General features: G+C 40.0%; 1 protein-coding gene across 2 annotated transcripts in view; it reads left to right on the top strand.

Annotated features, from left to right (window-relative positions):
• The window catches only part of LOC142759918 (dihydroxyacetone phosphate acyltransferase-like), a 124,894-nt gene that overhangs the window by 5,934 nt on the left and 97,477 nt on the right, over window positions 1-21,483 (top strand). For both annotated transcript variants that reach the window (XR_012883213.1, XM_075862701.1), the window contains exons 2-10: window positions 1,947-2,138; window positions 4,588-4,764; window positions 5,667-5,796; window positions 8,243-8,370; window positions 9,430-9,505; window positions 11,400-11,551; window positions 11,638-11,768; window positions 11,914-12,137; window positions 17,751-17,996. Coding sequence is in view for 1 of the 2 variants with exons in the window: in XM_075862701.1 (XP_075718816.1) it covers window positions 1,947-2,138; window positions 4,588-4,764; window positions 5,667-5,796; window positions 8,243-8,370; window positions 9,430-9,505; window positions 11,400-11,551; window positions 11,638-11,768; window positions 11,914-12,137; window positions 17,751-17,996 (1,456 nt within the window). In the remaining variant the exon portion in view is untranslated. The remainder of the gene's footprint in view (window positions 1-1,946; window positions 2,139-4,587; window positions 4,765-5,666; window positions 5,797-8,242; window positions 8,371-9,429; window positions 9,506-11,399; window positions 11,552-11,637; window positions 11,769-11,913; window positions 12,138-17,750; window positions 17,997-21,483) is intronic.

Below are 21,483 nucleotides of genomic sequence, written 5' to 3'. Positions count from 1 at the left end.
TCATTACAGATGGTCGGGTACTGGATCGCACCCGGCACTTCCTGGTACCCCTGGTGGCTGTGTGTACCTGGGTAGTAATGGGGGTTAGTGTTTACCTTTACACCAGCTAACCTTAAGTCCCGGCGGTAGTAATCAATTTAAAAAAAATACAAGGACATAGAAAAAATATTTTATTGAAATGAAAAAAAAACCCACCCAATCCTCGTTAACCATTTTATTGAGATTTTAAAAAAAAATGCCGTCCTCGAAGTAGTCCTCGAATTTGAAGTAGTCCAACAACCGAACCTGTAAAAAAAAACACAAACACACAAAAAAAAATTGTAACACATGAAAAACAAAGCAATTCTTATACTTACCTTTCCTGGGTCCAGCGGTGGTGCCGCAATGACAGCGAGCTGGGCCCTATGTCTAAGCCTATCGTTTGGGAAATATATATATATATATCTATATATATATATATATATCTTTTAATGTATTGGCGCTATTGACCCTGACGTTTTAAGATCTTAGTGACGCCCCTGGCTGCATCGTTGGGTCACTTAGAAGACCCAGCGATGCAGCTGAAAGCTGCGTGCTGTCGGCCATGAGAAGAAGTTGGAAGGGGGGACCCAAGAAGGACTTTTGCATTGGGGCCCATGAGCCTTTTGCTACTTCCCTGCAAGGGGGGGTATGTGGCACTATCTACAAGAGTGGTATGTGGCACTATCTACAGAAGGCTGTGTGGCACTATCTACAGGGGGCAGTGTAGCACATTCTACAGGGGTGTGTCCCGGTGCTTTAAGTTTCAGGTCATTTTTTTAATAACTATTATGTCTATGAAATAACATAATTAAGTGATAAGAAATGTTATAATATCACTGCTTAACTGTTTGTTACAATTTTTGTAACCCTGTAACTAAAGGTTAATTAGAGTACACGGGTGGCCTAGCTGTATTTTTACATTGCACACAGAACTGATAAATGTTCATTGTCAAGAGGGTGGGGGTTGTGGGTGTCGTTGGTTGCGTGGGGGGGGGGGGGTCCAGTCTTTCCTAGTTACGCCCCTGGACCCGACGTGCGTTTCACTAAGGCTTTGATGGATAACGCTCAGTCGCTGAGACTTCCTTTGGAAGTGCTGTCATTTTACCAGTTGCACAGGATTATCCATTCCTGAAGCTGCCATCATGACTTTCAAACAACGTCATACTATTAGGCTTTGCTCACACAGTGAAGATTTAATGCAGATTATATTTTTTAAGTTAAAACCAGGAACGGAATCTAAACAGAAGAAATATATTAAGGAATGTCTATTCTCCTGGAACCAATTCTGCTTTTGGCTTTTAAAAATATATGCAAAATATAATTAAGTCTACATCAAATCTGCACTGTGTGAACAAGGCCTTACGGGAACAGTCCTTAACTGTGGCTTTACACCATTTGGAAACCGTCAAAATAGTTCCAAGCTGAATTTGTAGTCCAGAATCTTGGAATGGCTTTGAATTGTCAAACTAAGTATATCCATCTAATATGTCATAGCTGTGGTCAAACAGGGATTACACTAATGGAATTTGAGTATATTTGAATCACATTTTGATCATCATTATATTCTATAAGGGACAATTATGTTACCGGGTTCTTCTCTACTAGCACTAGGACACATCGTAGGTAGGTATGTCCGTACTTGAATAAGGAATATTGGAGCCCCTGCATATAACGAATCCTTGGATGTGGTTGTGTAGTATATGTGCAATAAAGAACTGATTGTTTTCTGAGTATGCAGTGAGAAGAAATAGTAGTGAAGAATCTCTTTAATCTGTATGCGGTTTGGGTTTTCACTTTATATCACTCATTCATAGAGCTGTAATGTGGTTTTATACATGTAATTGATGGAGACGTTCTTGATCACAAGTTGCTACTTTGTAGTTGCCATTTATACATAACTACTGTTTGCACTATTACATTCACAGCAGAGGGAATTCAGAAGCAAAAAACGGGAGGTGTTTGAAGATATACTGGAGGAGCGACGTCAGTCCAGTGACCTGCGATATGCCATGAAATGTTATTCACCAGTCGTCTATAAGAGCCTTATTCCATGCAAGCCAAGTGCCCTGAAAACCATGGTGTTACAGTCTGACCAGTTACAATATGTTATCACACAGGTGACTTGACTTTTAATACACTCATTATTTTTCAGCTCTTCACTTTTCTTTGCCCTATTATTCTTTAAAAAGACGCATCTATTACATTACAAATTCTTGCACCCTTTAAATGACCTCCCAAAGTACCTCACAACTGTCTGTCTATTGCTACACATGTACTACTTCTTGATGAGTCATCCTGCGTTTGCAGTGTCCATCTGGCATATGCACCAGGAAAGCTCCTGGCGCATACGCTGAATGTATCCATAGGGCCTTATTCCACCAACTGATGCCAAAAAAGTATCCTAATATACGACTGTATACCTTCTATAGCACTGTTTGAAATTGCATAGTCAACTGCGCTATTACTTACAGAGGTATCCAGTTAAAAAAACATATACCGCACGGTATAAGTTTTTTGTTTTTTTTTACAATGAAAGCCAATGGGCCTCATATGCCACTGTATGTCTATAAGTCAGAGGCTTACGTCAGAGATATACGTTGGGAGTAGGTGTGAATAGACCCTAAGGACTCTGCTTTTGGAAAAGTGTGAACCCTTTATGTCCTCTAATTGGCACTGTGCATTCTAGTACAACATAGAGCTTCTTACAGATATCATGATATGTAGAGAGCCTATCCTGATGACAAGATTCCTTTTATATCAGCAACAGTATATCAGTTTGTCCGTTTATATTGTGTACATTTTTTAAAGGGTTCTTGTTTGTATTGTATCTTGTACATTAAGGTGATGTCATTATTGGTATTCTTTGTATGTATTAATTTATTCTTTGTAGCACTTTTTTGTTAAGAAATGATAATAGTAGTAGTATATTATCATGATCGTTTTGTTTTCCACTTTTGAATATTTTTTTCAAAATCTGCGATGACCCACAATCAACATCAATACTTTTATTTTATAAGCATGCATAGTATAGTATATGGAGCAGTGGTCCCCAACCCGTGGCTTGGGAGCCATCATGACCTCCAGTTGTGTGGTGCACGATAGGATCTCTGAGTTATGACCATGCGCATTGGCAACAATAAGATTTCCAAATTTACTATATTGAATAAATATCCTAACCTCTGAACCATGCCAATTTGAATGGTATAACACATATTTTCTTCTGTATGTACAATTTAAAGCATACAATACCACTTGTACTACTTTTTTCACTACATATTTGGAATGTGACTCGCGACCATCAGTCCTTTTTAATGTGGCTCGTAAGATCCAAAAGGTTGAGTACTTCTGATATAGAGTATGCATAGTATACTACATAATGCATGTTTTTACCTTTCCACTGTACACACCCACAATCTCTAAAATGTTTTTCTCATCTGTGACTATTGCTGAGTCCAATGAGGTCTGGCTATTCTCCAGATAACGGCAATGAAAGAAGTTTAAAGAGGCTCTGTCACCAGATTCTCAAATCCCTATCTCCTATTGCATGTGATCGGCGCTGCAATGTAGATAACAGTAACGTTGTTTTGTTTTTTTTTTAAAAACGTTCATTTTTGGCCAAGTTATGAGCTATTTTATATATATATATATATATATATATGCAAATGAGGTTTGAAATGGACAACTGGGCGTTTTTTTTTCGTTATGTCCAACTGGGCGTGCATTGTGTTTTTAACTGGGCGTGTTTACGTGTATGACGCTGACCAATCAGTGACCAGTCAGCATCATACACTCCTCTACATTAATTTACACAGCAGCGATGTGCAGCCACATAAACAGAGATTAACGTTAATCAAGTGTCCTGATAATGAATACACATGATCATCCAGCCTGAACGTCATGTGTATTCAGAATCCTGACACTTCTGACTCTTTTTTTTTTGAGATTTCCAGCAGGGGAAACTAAATCTCGTTTACCTCCGTAATCTCGCGAGATTTCGTTTCCCTTGCTAGAAATCTCAAAGAAAAGATTCAGAAGTGTCAGGATTCTGAATACACATGACGTCCAGGCTGGATGATCATGTGTATTCATTATCAGGACACTTGATTAACGTTAATCTCTGTTTATGTGGCTGCACATCGCTGCTGTGTAAATAAATGTAGAGGAGTGTATGATGCTGACTGGTCACTGATTGGTCAGCGTCATACACGTAAACACGCCCAGTTAAAAACACAATACACGCCCAGTTGGACAGAACGAAAAAAAAACGCCCAGTTGTCCATTTCAAAGCTCATTTGCATATATATATATAAAATAGCTCATAACTTGGCCAAAAATGAACGTTTTTAAAAAAACAAAAACGTTACTGTTATCTACATTGCAGCGCCGATCACATGCAATAGGGGATAGGGATTTGAGAATCTGGTGACAGAGCCTCTTTAAGAAAAAAAAAAAGCTGTAAAAAAGTACATGGTGTGATACATAGTGAGACATTTAGGTAATATAATTAATAAGTGCGTATTACACTACCTGATTTTACTTGACATTTCCTACAACCTTTGTCTGCAGATTAGTCTGGAATCTGGAGAATCTCCTGATATAATTCAGGATAAAGCAACTGAGATTCTTGATGAAATGGGTCAAAATTTAAATCTGGCAGCTATCCGAATGTTTGCTCTCACGCTGAGTAAGGTCTTCAAAAGGCTTTTCCAAAAAGTTTGTGTCAATGAGGAGGGCATACAGAGAGTAAGTATGGTGTCCGGTATGAAATAGCTTTTAATAAATAGAGGTGGAGGGGTGTATACATCTCGTGTAAATTGGAGATGTAAGATGTTAATTTTGTGTTGGGGTTTCTCAAGTGATTTGTCCAATATCTGTCCTAGTTAGAATAAATATACCAATGAGGGGTATCAACAATTGGCCAGAGACCGATATATAAATCAAAATACAAAAATCTTTATTATAAACAGATGCGGATATGACGCCCACAATAAAAAGACAAGTACACAAGACATTAATATTATATACCCCAAAGTGGTGGGTAGGACATTAACCATATATACCATCTATATACTTATTATGGTTCAGTAATTTGATTTTACCATGTCTTATTGCTTTGTTATATTACTTTTGAATATTAACTACACTGTTCTTACATGTCTTGTTTGGATTTGTAGGATATATAGTTCTGTATACAACTTTGTAATGGCCATAGTAGTCTTCATCAAGTGATTTTTCACTGATTATATGTTCATGTCCTACCCACCTCTTTGGGGTATATAATATTTATGTCTTGTGTACTTGTCTTTTTATTGTGGGCGTCATAGCCACATCTGTTTATAACAAAAGATTTTAGTATTTTGATTAATATATCTGTCTTTGGCTAATTGTTGATACCCCTCATTGGAATCTATATTCTATTGTGGGCATCTCAATGTACTACTTGTATTATTAGAAAAAAAAAAAATTCCCTCTGGCTTTGTATGTTTTCTTGTTGTAATAAATACTTCTGCTGCCTTCCCCTGTCAACCAGTAATAAATATTGCAATGTGGCCTATACCGTGACTAGAGATCGCTGAGTTGGATTGAAAAAAAATAATTGACTTTAAATAATAACATATGTTTACATTCATTATGTAATTCTGCAGGTGGCTCAAGCTATTCAAGAGCATCCGGTTGTGTTGTTGCCCAGTCATCGGAGCTACATTGACTTTTTGTTGATGTCATACATACTGTACACATATGATCTGGCACTTCCCGTTATTGCGGCTGGAATGGGTAATTACACACCTGCATTAATGTTTGCCTTATGTTTTGTATTTTACAACTGCAGATTCACATTGTACGTGTGTGTGTGTGTGTATATGTGTATGTGTGTGTGTATATGTGTATGTGTGTGTGTGTGTGTGTGTGTGTGTGTGTGTGTGTGTGTGTGTGTGTATATATATATATATATGTAATGGACCCAATTTACTGATAAGGGAACAATAATAACCGAATAAGCTGTTAAAAAAATCTTATAGTGTCACTTTATTTTTTAATCACCGGAGCTTCCTTACTGGTTCTCTATGTCCAGCCTTCTGGGTTTGTGAAAATCAAATATTAAAGGTTATGTAAACCTTTGATGTCATTTTTAAATTTAAAGTATGTATTTTGGAATATTTAAGCATATTTTCAATATATTTTTATTTAAAATTTTGCTTAGGGTTAGAGCTGCAGCTTACTATGTATCGCCGATTTAAAGGCTGTGTAAACTATTGAAGGTTTTGTTATTATAAATCACTGTTTTATTTTATTTTGAACTACTTTTGAATTGGGGTTTTATTAAAATTTTCTTTTTACTTTTTGAGATCATGTATACATAGAAGCTGAATCTTGCGGTCAAAGCTGAATCGGTCAGGTCAGCGGGACTGTCGGCTTCGGTGAGCACTGGTCCTGTGTGTTTATGACATGCAGGATCCAGCTGTTATTAGTCACATCTAAGTTCTGAAGCCGGCAGTCCCACAGCGTATCCGACCTGTGTGAACATATCCTTAGGGTTGGATAAGCTGTCAGCGGCATTCAGGAACTGCTCTCAGCCGAGCCTTCAATTCAGCACACTGACTGATTTGGTTTACAGGGATGATATGCAGCTTCTATGTAAAGAGGACACATAGAAGCTGCATCTCCAAAACAAATCCAAAATTTTTATCAAAATATAATAGAAATGTATTTAATATCCCAAAATACGCGAGATCACACTGTGCTGTGTGAGTAAGTCCCACAAAAACCTTACCGAAGTGTCGGGAGTTTGAATAGACATCACGTCCTGGCTGGAGGCAATGTCTATTCACTCTCCAGACACTTCAGTAAAGTTAATGTGGGTGTATGTGATAGCACAGCGTGATCTCGCGAGATCACGCTGTGCTGAGTACAAATGGATGAATGGAGAGAAGTGTATGACGCTGATTGGTCACTGATTGGTCAGCGTCATACACTCCTCTTTACAACTCCCACTTGGTCAAAAGTTAAAAAACGCCCAGTTGGGCAATAAGAAACAAATTAGCATAAATCTAAAATTGCTCATAACTTGCTTAAAAATTATCGTTTTTTAAAATAAAACCGCTGTTGTTATCTACATTACAGCGCCGATCAGATTATGTATGAGATAGGGCACTTATAATGTGGTGACAGAGCCTCTTTAAATAAAATAAATGTAAAAATGACATCAATAGTTTACATGGACTTTCACATCCAGTTCTGTTTCGGAAATATGTGCTGGATTATCAGTTTTTTTAGATTATTGGATGCTGGAATAAAGTATTTTTCACTGTACAAAGTAACATAGTGTGTAAGACTGAAAAAGACAGAAGTCCATCCAGTTAGGCCTATTCGCCTGCAATGTTGATTCAGAGGAGGCAAAAAAAAAAAACGTAAGACAAAAGCCAATTTTTGGATAAACTCCAGTAATCTAGTACCCATTAGGTCCTGTTCACATCTTGTTTTGTCAGATGTATATGTCGGGAGGAGTCCCAACGTATACCTCTGATGGAAGGTATCGATGTATCCAACTGTATAGGCATATAGTGGGATACGTCGCCCGGACTCCCTAGGCAGAGCGCTGTTGAAATCCCCTGACATCACTGTGTGTATATATGTGTATATATATATATATATATGTGTATATATATATATATATATATGTGTGTATATATATATAGACAGTGACGTCCGAGACTTTCCCTGATGCTCTTCCCGGGATCTTCGGCCCTGGGAAAGCTCCATGAGGTATACGTTTAACAAATACCACTGTAGGATGCCATACAGGAGCATGCGTCACACACAGGCTCCCATGTTAAAATGTATGCCGTGCAGTATCCGGTTTTTCTTAGAGATCACTTGAGATGGAATAGTGTATTCTGCTACATTATTTCATTCACCAAAAAAACTGTATACGGATGTATACAAGCCCAACGGAGGCTAAAGGACACTCTTTTGGCCTCTGTTGGCCTAATGGAACCCCATGAACACGTTTAGTGTGTACATCGGGGGCTTTCCCGACATACATGCTAAATGTAGGGCAAAAACTAGATGTAAACGGTGCCTTGTAATATCATGACTTTCAAGAAAGGCAACAAGATGTCTTTTTTATTTTTGTTGTTTGCATCACAATAAACACTAGAAAAGTAGAGAAGACAGTAAAAATAAAAACAATATGATCAAATTCTTTTATTATATACCCTAGACTTCATGGGAATGAAAATTGTGGGAGAGCTGCTTCGAATGTCTGGTGCCTTCTTCATGAGACGCACGTTTCGTGGTAACAAGCTTTACTGGGCAGTGTTTGCCGAGTACGTGAAGACAATGCTGCGGGTTAGTAAAATGAACAATACTAATTTCTCTATTGATAACTTTGAACAGAATATACCATGTTTAATGTTGAATGCATGTGTAGTTTGCAGATGGAAATTATTTGGTAGTTACTTAGATCACACACGCTCAACATACTGCATGCCAGGGTGACCTGAGTGGCAGGAGGGACAGGAGGCATTGTCCCATATTGTTTTTTGATGCTGAGCATAAATAGACAATACAAGCATTGTGCCTATCATACCACTGAGGGGCAACAGAAAAGGGCATCACTGTCCTTCTTTAAAAATATGTTTAAAGGGAGTATATCACCAAATTCTATAATTTAGGGCATCCCTTTAAAAACAAGTCTGTGGAGGCTACATGCATCTAGGCAAATTGAACATTCTGCTCAGCTGAGTGGCTTCCTCCACTGCATTACATACTAAAGTGCTGTGATTGTGACTACATAATCCTACTCGGAAAATCCGCTAAGTGGAATGTTCAATTTGTTTACAGGGTAGATTTATTCTGGGAGTTAAAGGGGCTGCATAGCGGGCAGGAGCACCAAAAGAGTTTTGTTTTTCTTAAGGCATTTATTACTATAAGCGTTTTGATATTTTATCCTCAGAAAATATACACGTTTTTCGGTCACCTCACCTAGCAGAACAGGGTTCAGGGAACTCCCGTCATCCTAATAAGTAGGGCCTCCAGCTATCAGAAATTTATGGCATATTCTGTTGATATGCCATACAGGGGTTTTCCCATCTTAGACGTTTTAGTGTGGCGTTGTGGCTACGGTTATATTTATATGTACTTGCCTATCTACCAAGTATATTTTTTAGCTATCCAAAACAAAATGACTGTTGTAAATGTGCTTTTAGGCACCTTGAAATAATGTAGCTATTTTATAATTATTCTTGTTATGGACAATATGGAAGCTGAGGAAAAAAAATACAACGCCTGAGTTTTAAGAAAGATTCTGCCTTTCACATTTCAGCAGTAAATGTTTATTGAAGAATTAACACAATGGCTTGTGGCAGTCTGTCTACATTTCATAATAACTGGAAGCTTTCTCCACAGACTGGCTACGCTCCAGTAGAGTTCTTTGTTGAAGGTCAAAGAAGCAGAACGTGCAAGACGTTAACGCCAAAATTTGGTATGTAAGATCTTCTTGTCTGATCTTATGCCTTTAATGTGAGAAGCTCTACCAAACAAAGGTCTGTGGGTGCCGGTGTGCTCAATAAACTACACTCTGATCTTCTGCTCGGGGGTGAAAGTTGCAAAGTACAATATGCAAATGAAATTGAGGGGTTAAATGAGGGACAACTTCCGTCTGTGTTTATTCATTAAATGAAAACAGCTGCCTTGAGCTATCACGTCCAGGAATAGAAGATGGTTTAACCCACAGCTGTGTCTTGTGTATGCCCCTGTGTAGATGAGCTGGGTATATTGACTTTATTGCACGCAGTTCCATGCTCACTCAGTGATCACTTCATTTAGCAAATAAAGGGGTTTTCCCATGAAGGACATTATGAGATATCCACAGGATATGCCATAAATGTCAGATAGATGCGGGTCCCACCTCTGGGTCCCGCACCTATCTCCAGAACGAGGGCCCTAAACCCTGTTCTACCTTTTTCTGCTCACGATGACTCCCGGCCACTTCCTGATTACATGGTTGGAAGTTACAGAAACCGCGTAACTGAGCTATGCTGTTTCCGTAACTCCCATAGCAGTGAATTACAGTTACAAAAGCAACGCTGTTTCCGTTTCTACTATTCAGTTCTATGGGAGTTACGGAAACGGCATAGCTTATGGAAATGAGTTTCTAGAGATAGATGTTGGTCCCAGAGGTGGGACGCGCATCTGACATTTATGACATAACCTGTGGATATGTCATAAATGTCCCTGATGGGATAACCCCTTTAAGTTTATTTTTTAAGAACACCAGTGGTTCTTCATCTATAGTTGGGCAATATTGACAGATAAGAATAACTTAACAACTAGTTTAGATTTGTTATGGAAATGAGTTTGCGATGTTAACCTTATGTTAACCATAATACCTTATGTTCTGAGAAATTCTGATTAGATGATTATGAGTGAAAAAGCGAGCAGCCCGATTCCTGCTGCCGTATGTTAATAAAGGGGTTGTCTACTTGTGAAAATCCTGTTAGGGAATTATAAATTAATAGATGTGGTCCTTCCCCCATCAGGACCCTTATCCATTATCCTGAGTGGAAGTGACTACAAAAATCATCTCTCACACTGGATGATCCTTGCCTTAGGTGGACAGCCTTTTGATTTCAATGGGTAATACTTAATTTCCCCTGTGTTTGGTGCTGCAGGTAAATTGAACATTTGCGGCTGAGTTTCCCCACAGCTTACAGCTGATTGCTGGTGGTTTCAGAAGTGGGTCACTCAATGATCAGCTTATCATCATGGGACCCTTCTAACAAAAAGGGCACAAACCCTTTGAGTAGCAATGTCCAATTGATGGCTATTGTTAATGTGTACACAGAACAAGATGTTTCAGTCATGTTAAGCCAAAAGTTGTTTTATTTATGTATCTCAAAATATAGATCGAAAAGCTCTAGATACTATATTTAACTATACAGTGACCAATAAGACAGTGACTTTACAATGGTGTTATCATTTGCATACAAGGTAAAAAAAAATATCCAAAAATGAAAGTCCTTGACTAAGACCCCTGTCGACTGCGCTATTGATTCCATAAAAAAACTGAACTCTTTCACCATGGTGACAAACGGAAACCATTAGCAAAATGTCCATTACCATTGGTATCAATGGTGATGCAAACGGAAGCTAAGGTTTCCGTTTGCCTTTCCGCCCGCTGAGGGGTTCCCCCGACGGAAAGCTCAGACGGAACCCCTCAATGGAATGCAACGCTGATGTGAACCCAGCCTTAATTGTAGATTGTGTGCTTTATTAAACAGTGTTTCGTTTTTGTTTAATACCACTTTAACCTGGCTATTTTCCGAAAACAAAATATTAAGTAGAGTTTATAATTTACTTGTTGTCATTTTTTGCAGGACTTTTAAGTGTAGTCATGGAGCCGTTTCTAAAAGGAGAAGTGTTTGATACTTACCTGGTACCAGTCAGTATCAGCTATGAGAGAATACTGGAGGAGACACTCTATGCATATGAGCTCCTTGGAGTGCCAAAACCGAAGGAATCCACATCTGTAAGATTTACTTCAACGTTCGCAATGCCCTGTTATTACTCAAATAACGACAATGCTTTATGATTAACTTCCATGTCTTTCCACAGGGATTGATCAAAGCCAGGAAAATTCTTAGTGATGACTTCGGAAGTATTCATGTTTCTTTTGGGAAACCCATGTCATTGCGGTCATTGGCATCTGGAAGACTAAATCGCTCTCAATATAACCTTATTCCCAGGTATTTTTGGCTTTCTTATAGGAAAATACCTCTTCTATTTTTGAGATGCGTGGTTTTCTGCCAATGGAAATGGCGGCCAATGTAATGTTTGTAAATGCTATAAAAAAAATATCTTAACAATAATTTTGAAATTTGCACATTTCAGACATCTTTCTCAACGACCTTCAGAGGAAATGCAAAAGTTTATCTCGGATGTGGCCTATAAAGTAGAACTTCAGCAAATAGCTAATATGGTGATCAGCCCTGGAGCATTGATAGCAACCATTTTGCTACAGAATTTTCCAGCACTGAACTTCAGTGTATTAGTTGACAAAACCATTTGGCTGAAAGATCTAACAGAAGCCTTTGGGGGATGTCTAGAGTGGCCTGGTGAGTTAGTGATATCACAACAATTGCTGTTCACGCTTTGTAGCGTTTGGTTTGTATCGTTCAAGTAAAATAACGCACTTCTGTGTATTAACCCTTTCCCGCGATTGGGCGTAACTGTACGTCCGAAATCAAAGTGATTTCCCGCAGACGGGCGTACAGTTACGCCCTGCAGATAAAGCGAGCACAGGAGCTGTGCGCGCTTTATCTTCAGCGGCTGTCAGCTGTTATACACAGCTGACATGCCGCTGCAATGGCTGCGATGGCTGTTACCGCCGATCGCAGCCATTTAACCCCTTCAATGCGGCTGTCAATGACGTCCACCGCATTGAAGTGGTTTACAGAGGGAGGGAGCTCCCTCTGTAACCCGTGGGCCCCCCCGCGGTGGATCGCGGGTGGCGATTGTTGCTATGGCAACCAGGAAGCCGTTACTAGGCTTCCTGGTTGCCCAGGTACGGTAGCCTATTAGGTCCTGCCCGAGGCAGGACCTAATACGCTAACTGTCAAATGAAAAATGACAGTTGCGATGCACTGCACTACATAAGTAGTGCAGTGTATCGTACCGGGGATCAGAAGACCAGATCTTCAAGTCCCCAGGTCAGTGTAAAAGAAAAAGTAAAAAATGTGAAAGAAAAATAAATAAATAAAAGTTAATAAATAATAAATAAATAATAAAAACAACACTTGTCCTGTTTCCCTGATCAACTCCTTTTATTATTAAAAAAACATGAAAATATGAAAAAAAACTATACATAATAGGTATCGCCGCGTTCGGAACGGCCTGATCTATAAAAATATCACATTATTTTTACCGCACGGTGAACACCGTAAAATTTTTTGACAAAAAACAATGACCGCATTTTATTTTTTGGTCATCTTGTCTCAAAAAAAATTTAATAAAAAGTGATCAAAAAGTTGCAAGTAACGCAAAATGGTACCAATAGAAACTACAGTTCGCCACGCATAAAACAAGCCCTCCCGCAGCGATATCAACGAAAAAATTAAAAAGTTACGGCTCTCAGAAAATGGCGACACTAAAACATGATTTTTTTTTAGAAAAGAGTATTATTATTGTGGGAACTTAGTGAAACGTAAAAAAACTATATAAATTTGGTGTCGCTGTAATCGTATCGCCCCGCAGAATAACATGTTGTTTATACTGCACGGTGAACGCTGTCAAAAAAAAAAAAAGAAACGTGCTGGAATGGCTGTTTTTTGGTTTTGTCATCTCCCAAAAAATGTAATAAATAGTGATAAAAAAAATCGCATGTACCCCAAAATGGAACCAATAAAAATTACAGCTCGTTCCACAAAAAAGGCGCCCTCACACATCTCCGTCACCAGAAAAATAACACGTTATGACTCTCAAAACGCAATGGTGCAAAATGATGCTAAATGATGACCCAGACTAATTTTTAGGTCCAGTAGAATTTCACTAAATACCCCACATTGTCATTTGCTGGACCCTGTAGACGCAGCAGAGATGAGGAAACTTTAGGGCCTTGTGCGGCTTATAGGGCTAGTGAAGAAGTCAAATATAAGGCAACACTGGAGCGCAGATATTTTGTATAATACCCAATAAACCCCGCCTGTGTATAAAGGATTGGTTCCAAGCGTACCACACCAATCTATGGATTCTTCATTCACCCCATTATTACATCATCCTATTATGACCTGTTGCACTCCGCCCAGCTTACATATACCCTGATGTACTCCACCCAGCTTACATATACCCTGATGTACTCCACGCAGCTTACATATACCCTGATGTACTCCACACAGCTTACATATACCCTGATGTACTCCGCCCAGATTACATATATCCTGATGTACTCCGCACAGCTTACATATACCCTGATGTACTCCGCCCAGCTTACATATACCCTGATGTACTCCGCACAGATTACATATACCCTGATGTACTCCTCACATATTACATATACCCTGATGTACTCCGCCCAGTTTACATATACCCTGATGTACTCCACCCAGCTTACATATACCCTGATGTACTCCACGCAGCTTACATATACCCTGATGTACTCCACACAGCTTACATATACCCTGATGTACTCCGCCCAGATTACATATATCCTGATGTACTACGCACAGCTTACATATATCCTGATGTACTCCGCCCAGCTTACATATACCCTGATGTACTCCGCACAGCTTACATATACCCTGATGTACTCCGCACAGCTTACATATACCCTGATGTACTCCGCACAGCTTACATATACCCTGATGTACTCCGCACAGCTTACATATACCCTGATGTACTCCGCCCAGCTCACATATGCCCCCACATTATAAGCTGAAATACCACTAATACACCAAGCAAAATCTGCGCTTCAAAAGCCAAATGGTGGTCCAACTGAGCCTGGCAGTGTACCCAAACGGCAATTTATGACCACATATGGGGTATTCTGGAGAACCCGCTTAACAATTTATGGCATGTGTGTCTACGGTGGTGCAAGCTGGGCACAACACATTGGGCACTGAAATGGCATATTTGTGGAAAACAGCAATTTTCAATCTGCAACATCTATTGTTTACTCATTTTTGCAAAACACTTGTGCGGTCAAAATGCTCACTACACCCCTAGATCAATTCTTTGAGGGATCTAGTTTCCAAAATGGGGTAATTTTTCGGGGGGTACCACTGTACTGATACTATATCTCAATGCAACATGGGGTCAAAAAACGAATCTTATAAAATCTCCACTCCAAATACTAAATGGCGCTCCTTCCCTTTAGAGCCTTGCTGTGTGTCCAAATAGCAGTTTATTTCCCTACTCTGAAGAAGTTGCTTTACAAATGTTACGGTGCTTTTTCTCCTTTATTTGTTGAGAAAATGAAACATTTTTAACTAATGCTGCGTCTTATTGGAAAATAATGTCATTTTTCATTTTCACTGCCCATTTCTAATAAAATATATGACACACCTGTGGGGTCAAAATGCTCACTACACCCCTAGATGAATTCCTCAATGGATGTAGTTTGCCAAATGGAGTCACTTTTGGGTAGTTTCCACTGTACTGGTACCTAAGGGGCTTTGCAAAAGCGACATGGCGCAAATAAACCAATCCAGCAAAATCTGCTCTCCAAAAGCCAAATGGCGCTCCTTCCCTTCTGAGCCCGGATGTGTATTCATACAGTACTTTATTACCACATATGGGGTATTTCCGTACTCTGGAGAAGTTGCTTTACAAATGTTACAGTGATTTTTCTCCTTTATTTGATGAGAAAATGAAACATTTTTACCTAAAGCTACGTCTTAGTGGAAAAAAATGATTTTTTTCATGTTTACTGCCCAATTCTAATGAAATCTATGAAACACCTGGGGGGTCAAAATGCTCACTACACCCCTACACCCTCTAGGGGTGTAGTTTCCCAAATGGAGTCACTTTTGGAGGGTTTCCACTGTACTGGTACCTTAGGAGCTTTACAAATGCGACATGGTGCCGAGAAATCAAACCAGCAAAATCTGTACTTCAAAAGCTAAATTGCGTGCCTTCCCTTCTGAGTCCTGCCGCTTCCCCCAAACAGCCGTTCATGACCACATGTTGGGTATTTCTGTACTCTGGAGAAGTTGCTTTACAAATGTTGGGGTGCTTTTAAACATCATTTATTTGTTTAAAAAATTAATAATTTGGAGGTAAAAATACATGGTATTGGAAAATAATGGAATTTTTCATTTTCACTGCCCAATTCTAATGAAATCTATGAAACACCTGTGAGGTCAAAATGCTCACTACACCCCTAGATCAATTCCTCAAGGAGTTTAGTTTCCAAAATGGGGTATTTTTTGGGGTGTTTCCTTTGTTTCGGCACCACAAGACCTCTTCTAACCTGACATGGTGCCTGAAATATAATCTAAGAAAAGGAAGGCCCTAAAAGGCTCTAGTTGCTCCTTTGCTTCTGAGGCCGGTATTTCAGTCCAGTAGCGCAATAGGGCCACATGTGGGATATTTCTAAAAACTGGAGAATCAGGGCAATAAATATTCAGTTGTGCTTCTCCGGTAAAAACCTTCAGTATTACAGGAAAAATGGATTATAATGGAATTTCGGCCAAAAAAATGAAATTTGTAGATTTCCCTGCTACATTGCTTTAATTCCCGTGAAACGCCTAAAGGGTTAAAAAACTTTCTGAATGCTGTTTTGAATACTTTGAGGAGTGAAGTTTTTAAAGTGGGGTGATTTGTGGGGGTTTCTAATATATAAGGCCCTCAAAGCCACTTGACAACTGAACTGTTCCCTAAAAAAATGGGCTTTTGAAATATTCTTGAAAATGTGAGAAATTGCTGCTAAAGTTATAAGCCTTGTAATGTCCTAGAAAAATTAAAGGATGTTCAAAAAATGATGCCAATCTAAAGTAGACATATTGGAAAAGTTATCTAGTAACTATTTTGTGTGGTATTACTATCTGTCTTACAAGCAGATACATTTGAATTTAGAAAATGCAAATTTTTTGCAAATTTTCTCTAAATTTTGGTGTTTTTCACACAAAAATATTGAATATATCAACCAAATTTTTTCACTAACTTAAAGTACAATATGTAACGAGAAAACAGTCTCAGAATCGCTTGGATAGGTAAAAGCATTCCCGAGTTATTACCACATAAAGTAACACACGTCAGATTAAAAAAATGGTCCAAAAGTGGCTCAGTCCTGAAGGGGTTAAAGCCACTTTTCAATGCTGCAAAAGGGTTGATGATATCTACTACAGAGAATAAACTGACCATTCAACAACCAGAGTTATCAAAAATGATCAATTCCTTAAGTGTAAAAAATACATTGTGTTTTGCATTATGATACTCTGTTATACCTCTAAAAGATGCAGCTATTTTTGGGTCTTGAGAATACAGTGATTTTTTCTTTATTTATTTTTCATTTTTGCATCACTGCCTTCTGATATGCAGTTGACGTAGTCAAATGAGGGCTAGTTTTTGCCTTGCGAGTTGTATTTTTTTTTAATGGCACTATTTTGGTGGACATATTAAAATATATTAAAAAACTTTTTTATTACGTTTTGGGGTTGTGTAAATAGAGGAAAAACCACAACTCCACTATTGCAGTTTTGCTTTTACTGCGTTCACCGTGTGATATAAATGACATGTTAACTTTATCTTGCTGGTCCGTACGATTATGGCGATACCAAATTTATATAGGTTTTTTTCATGTTTTACTAATTTGACACCATAAACACACTTTTAAAAAAAATAATAATATTTTTTTGCATTGCAATATTCTGAGAATCATAAGTTTTCAATGTTTCCGTCAATGGGGCTTATTTTTTGCAGGACGAGCTGTAGTTTCATTGGTACCATTTTGGCGGGAGGAACAAAAAACATTATTCTGGCATTGTTTTTTAGGTCTGTTTTTTTACGGTATTTTATAATTAGTATTTTGCGAGTGAGAGATCATATAACATTGTGCCTTTTCTGCATCTTCCTGTGAAATAATCTTTTAACCTGCCGTTGTATCAGTAAGTATGGCATTTTTCTGTGATTCTAAGTAAATTTGATCCCATTTTCTGTGATTTATATGTTCATTTTACTTACAGTATATGTGTGTCGTGTTGTTAAATTTCTTGTTCTTTTATCCCTTCTAGATAACGTGTCTTCCAGTAAAGTAGTTCGAGCCAGCATAGACCTCCACTCAAATATTATGAAACTTGCTGAGGGACAAGTAATCTTATTTGAGATGAGACCAAATGATAATCTTACAGAAGAACAGGTCTTTATCCGGGCTATTTCTTTGCTCATGTGTGCCTCCTACAGGAACCAGATGGTCAATACATATGTACGACCTGCCTTGGTAGTGCTAGCTTGTAAGATGGCATCAAGCTCGTCAAGAGGTAGGGCCCACTACACTTCTTGTTAAAATATTCACTGGGGGAAACAGTACCATTATTTTTCAGATGCAGGGTTCGAGTCCCTCGTGTGTTGCTCTTGGTGGATCCCCTGTGGCATGTGCACCTTCTGGAAGGAAATATTTTTATTAAATCAATGTGTTCAGTGTTATTAAGCAACTGTCAAATTGACTTTTATTAAAAATGTTTTAACTTTTTATAATACAGCTTCTATGCATCCAGTTCTCTCTCAGCCGATTCCGTCAGTTCAGTTGAACTGATGGCTCAACTAAGAAGGGGGTCCTGCATGTTTCACAGGTTCCACTTAATATCGATTACATCTAAGTTCATAACTTAACTATTAAACTATTATACAGGATACATAGAAGCTGTATTGCAAAAAGTGAAAACATTTTTTTTTTTTTAATCAGTTCAATTTTATTCAACAAACTTCACATTATTACAGGTCATTGTACGTTCTCATACAGTGTATAAGCAAATTTCAACAGACCCAATTATTTATATCCAACCAAACATTCCCTTCCCCCCAACTCCCCCTTGTATCCCCCCAGCCGGTCTTCTCGATACCACTTTTCCAATCCTCTCTCCTTCTCTTCCCCTTTTCCATTCCCCATCCTACGCCTGCTCTCCGTATGTACCCCCCCGTCAGTAGCCCTATACCTGAACGTGTGACCTTAGTGTCATTAGCTCCGCAGAAGCATACCCAGATTGATCAATCCACCTAGCCCATTGTTTTTCAAACTTGACCTTGGACCCCCTCTTGGAGTATATCCTATATTCCATCAGAACCTGTGAGTTAAGTGCCCCTATAATTTCTTGTTTTGATGGTGGCTCCGCATCCAGCCAGTGCTTTGCTATTCCTTTCCTAACTTGATATAGTATTTTAGCGATTGCCAACCCTGACATCCTATCCCCCTCCAAATCTCCAACATACCCTAGCAGCATAACCACAGGATCCCATGGAATCTGTACCTCAAACACTCTCCCCACTAGCTCCAATATTTCCGTCCACAGAATCCCCAACCTCCCGCATGTCCAGAACATATGAAGGATGTCTGCTTTTTCCTCCGGGCACCTAGGGCACTTGGCATCTGCTCTTAATCCCATTTGTTTCAGCACCCACGGGGTCCTATACACCCTATGTATCAGAAACAACTGCGATCTTCGTTGTGCTACATTAATGGACAAAGTACATGTTGCTGCCAATACCGCCTCCCAGTGGTCTGTTGTAATAGGACCCACATCCCTCTCCCATACAGCTTTCACTGGTGCCATAGGATCCCCCAGATGTTCCACCAATAACCTGCGATAAACCAATGAAATTAATCCTTTTGACGTTACTGCTTTTGCAATATGCTCCAACACCCCCGCGGCATGTATTGTCATGTCTACACTGACCGCTTGTGTCTGCACAGCGTGCCGAATCTGCAGGTACTGATAGAACATGCGGGAGTCCAGCTGAAACTCTTCCCTTATTTGCTGAAAGGATTTGAGTATGCCTCCCTCGTACAACTGACTCAATCGTATTATGCCTTGCTGCTCCCACCCCTGCATCCCTTCCAATTTACCCAATTCCCCCAGATAAGCATTCCTCCAGAGTGGTGTATATTTAGTGCATTCTCCTATCCCCAGCAATTGGTTGCACTGCCACCACACCTTGTGTATGAGAAGCAGAGTGGGTCTGTTACTCGCCATCCGTTTATAGCTGTGCGCTTCCAGTCCTCCCAACGGGTTCTCCCCCCCCCCCCCCCAGATATGATAGGATGCGCGCACTGGACCCCCATGTCTCTTCCTGCTCCCACCCCCAGAAATGCTGACATTGGGCAGCTAAATAATACACCCAAGCATTGGGCACAGTCAGGCCCCCCTCCTCTTTCGGCAGCTGTAATTTCTCCAGTTTAATCCTAGGTACCCCCTTCTTCCATACTAGGTCCCTAAAAAGGTTATGCAACCTCCTGAACCAATATTTGGGGATCCATACCGGGGAGTTATGTAGGACATACAGCACCTGGGGCATAAGGATCATTTTAATCAGATTCGTTCTACCGAGAGCCGATAGCGGTAACTTATTCCACGCCTCTACTTTGGCTTTTATCGTTGTTAACAGTGGCATTACATTAAGGGACATATAATCCTGTGCTTTCGCCGTCACCCTAACCCCCAAATACTTAAACTCCGTGACCACCGGTATCTCCACCTCCTCCTCCCCAGTCTGGATAACCCCCGGGTCCATGAGCATTAGAGCCGATTTTGACCAATTAATGAGTAGTCCTGAATATTTCCCAAACCGCTTAATTAGGGCCATCACTAACGGTAGTGTGCGCTCGGTATCCGCCATGAATAACAGCATATCGTCTGCGTATAATGCAATTCGTTCCTCCACCCCCCCATATCTCAACCCCTGAATATGTTCATGTTGTCTCACTGCGCACGCCAAGGGTTCCACCGCGAACAACAATGGAGATAATGGACATCCCTGACGCGTTCCCCGCTCCAGCGCGAACCGATCCGATAGCACCCCATTCACCCTTATCTTTGCTGTCGGGGCTACATACAACAACTTTACCCATTTTATATAATTAGGGCCAAATCCCATTTTCTCCAGAACTGACCACAAATATTTCCACTCCACGCAATCGAATGCTTTAGCCGCGTCTAAGGACAGAATGGCTCTCCCCCCATGATTATCCGGCAGAACTTGTAAATTCAAGAACAGCCGTCTCAGATTCACCGCCGTCGATTTGGATGGCATAAAGCCGGCCTGATCCCCATGTACCACCCCAGCCACTACCTTAGCTAGTCGAAGCGCCAATACTTTCGCCATGATTTTAATATCCGCAGTCAATAGAGAAACTGGTCTATAGGAGCCCGGGAGCTGGGGATCCTTCCCCTCCTTAGGCAGAACGACTATAGTTGCTTCGTACATTGTTTCCGGAAGCCGCCCCCTATCAAAACTATCTAAAAGAGTGGCCAATAACTGCGGTGCGAGCTCCTCCCCATATTCCTTAAAAACTTCCACCGGAAGCCCATCCGGCCCCGGCGCCTTTTCACTGGCTAGTATCCCTATGGCTGCCTAGAGCTCCTCCAGAGATATGGGCTCCTCCAATGTCCCTCTCTCCTCCCCTCCCAACCTGGGAAGTTCTATCTCCCCTATATACTCTTCCAGCTGTTGAGGTGTGTGCTCTGCCTTAGAGGCATACAAATCCGAGTAAAACTGCTGAAAAACTTTCAAAATCTGTCCTGTATCCGTCTCCAACTTCCCCCCCTCCCCTTTAATAGTGTGTATGTAATTATTCTCCCTCTGAGCCTGCGCCATCCTTGCCAGTAACCGTCCAGTGGTTTCCCCCTCCTCATAATATTGGCGTTTTAAAAACATCCTTTTGTTATCTGCCCTCTCCAACTGATGCTGTTTTAACAATCGCTGCGCCTCCACCCAATGCTTCAGTGTGTCTGGTGTGTTATCTATTATATG

The sequence above is a fragment of the Rhinoderma darwinii genome, chromosome 4 (genome assembly GCF_050947455.1).
Source record: "Rhinoderma darwinii isolate aRhiDar2 chromosome 4, aRhiDar2.hap1, whole genome shotgun sequence".
Taxonomy (NCBI): domain Eukaryota; kingdom Metazoa; phylum Chordata; class Amphibia; order Anura; family Rhinodermatidae; genus Rhinoderma; species Rhinoderma darwinii.
Note: the sequence above shows the minus strand (reverse complement) of the source record. Positions and strands in the feature narration are given on the sequence as shown.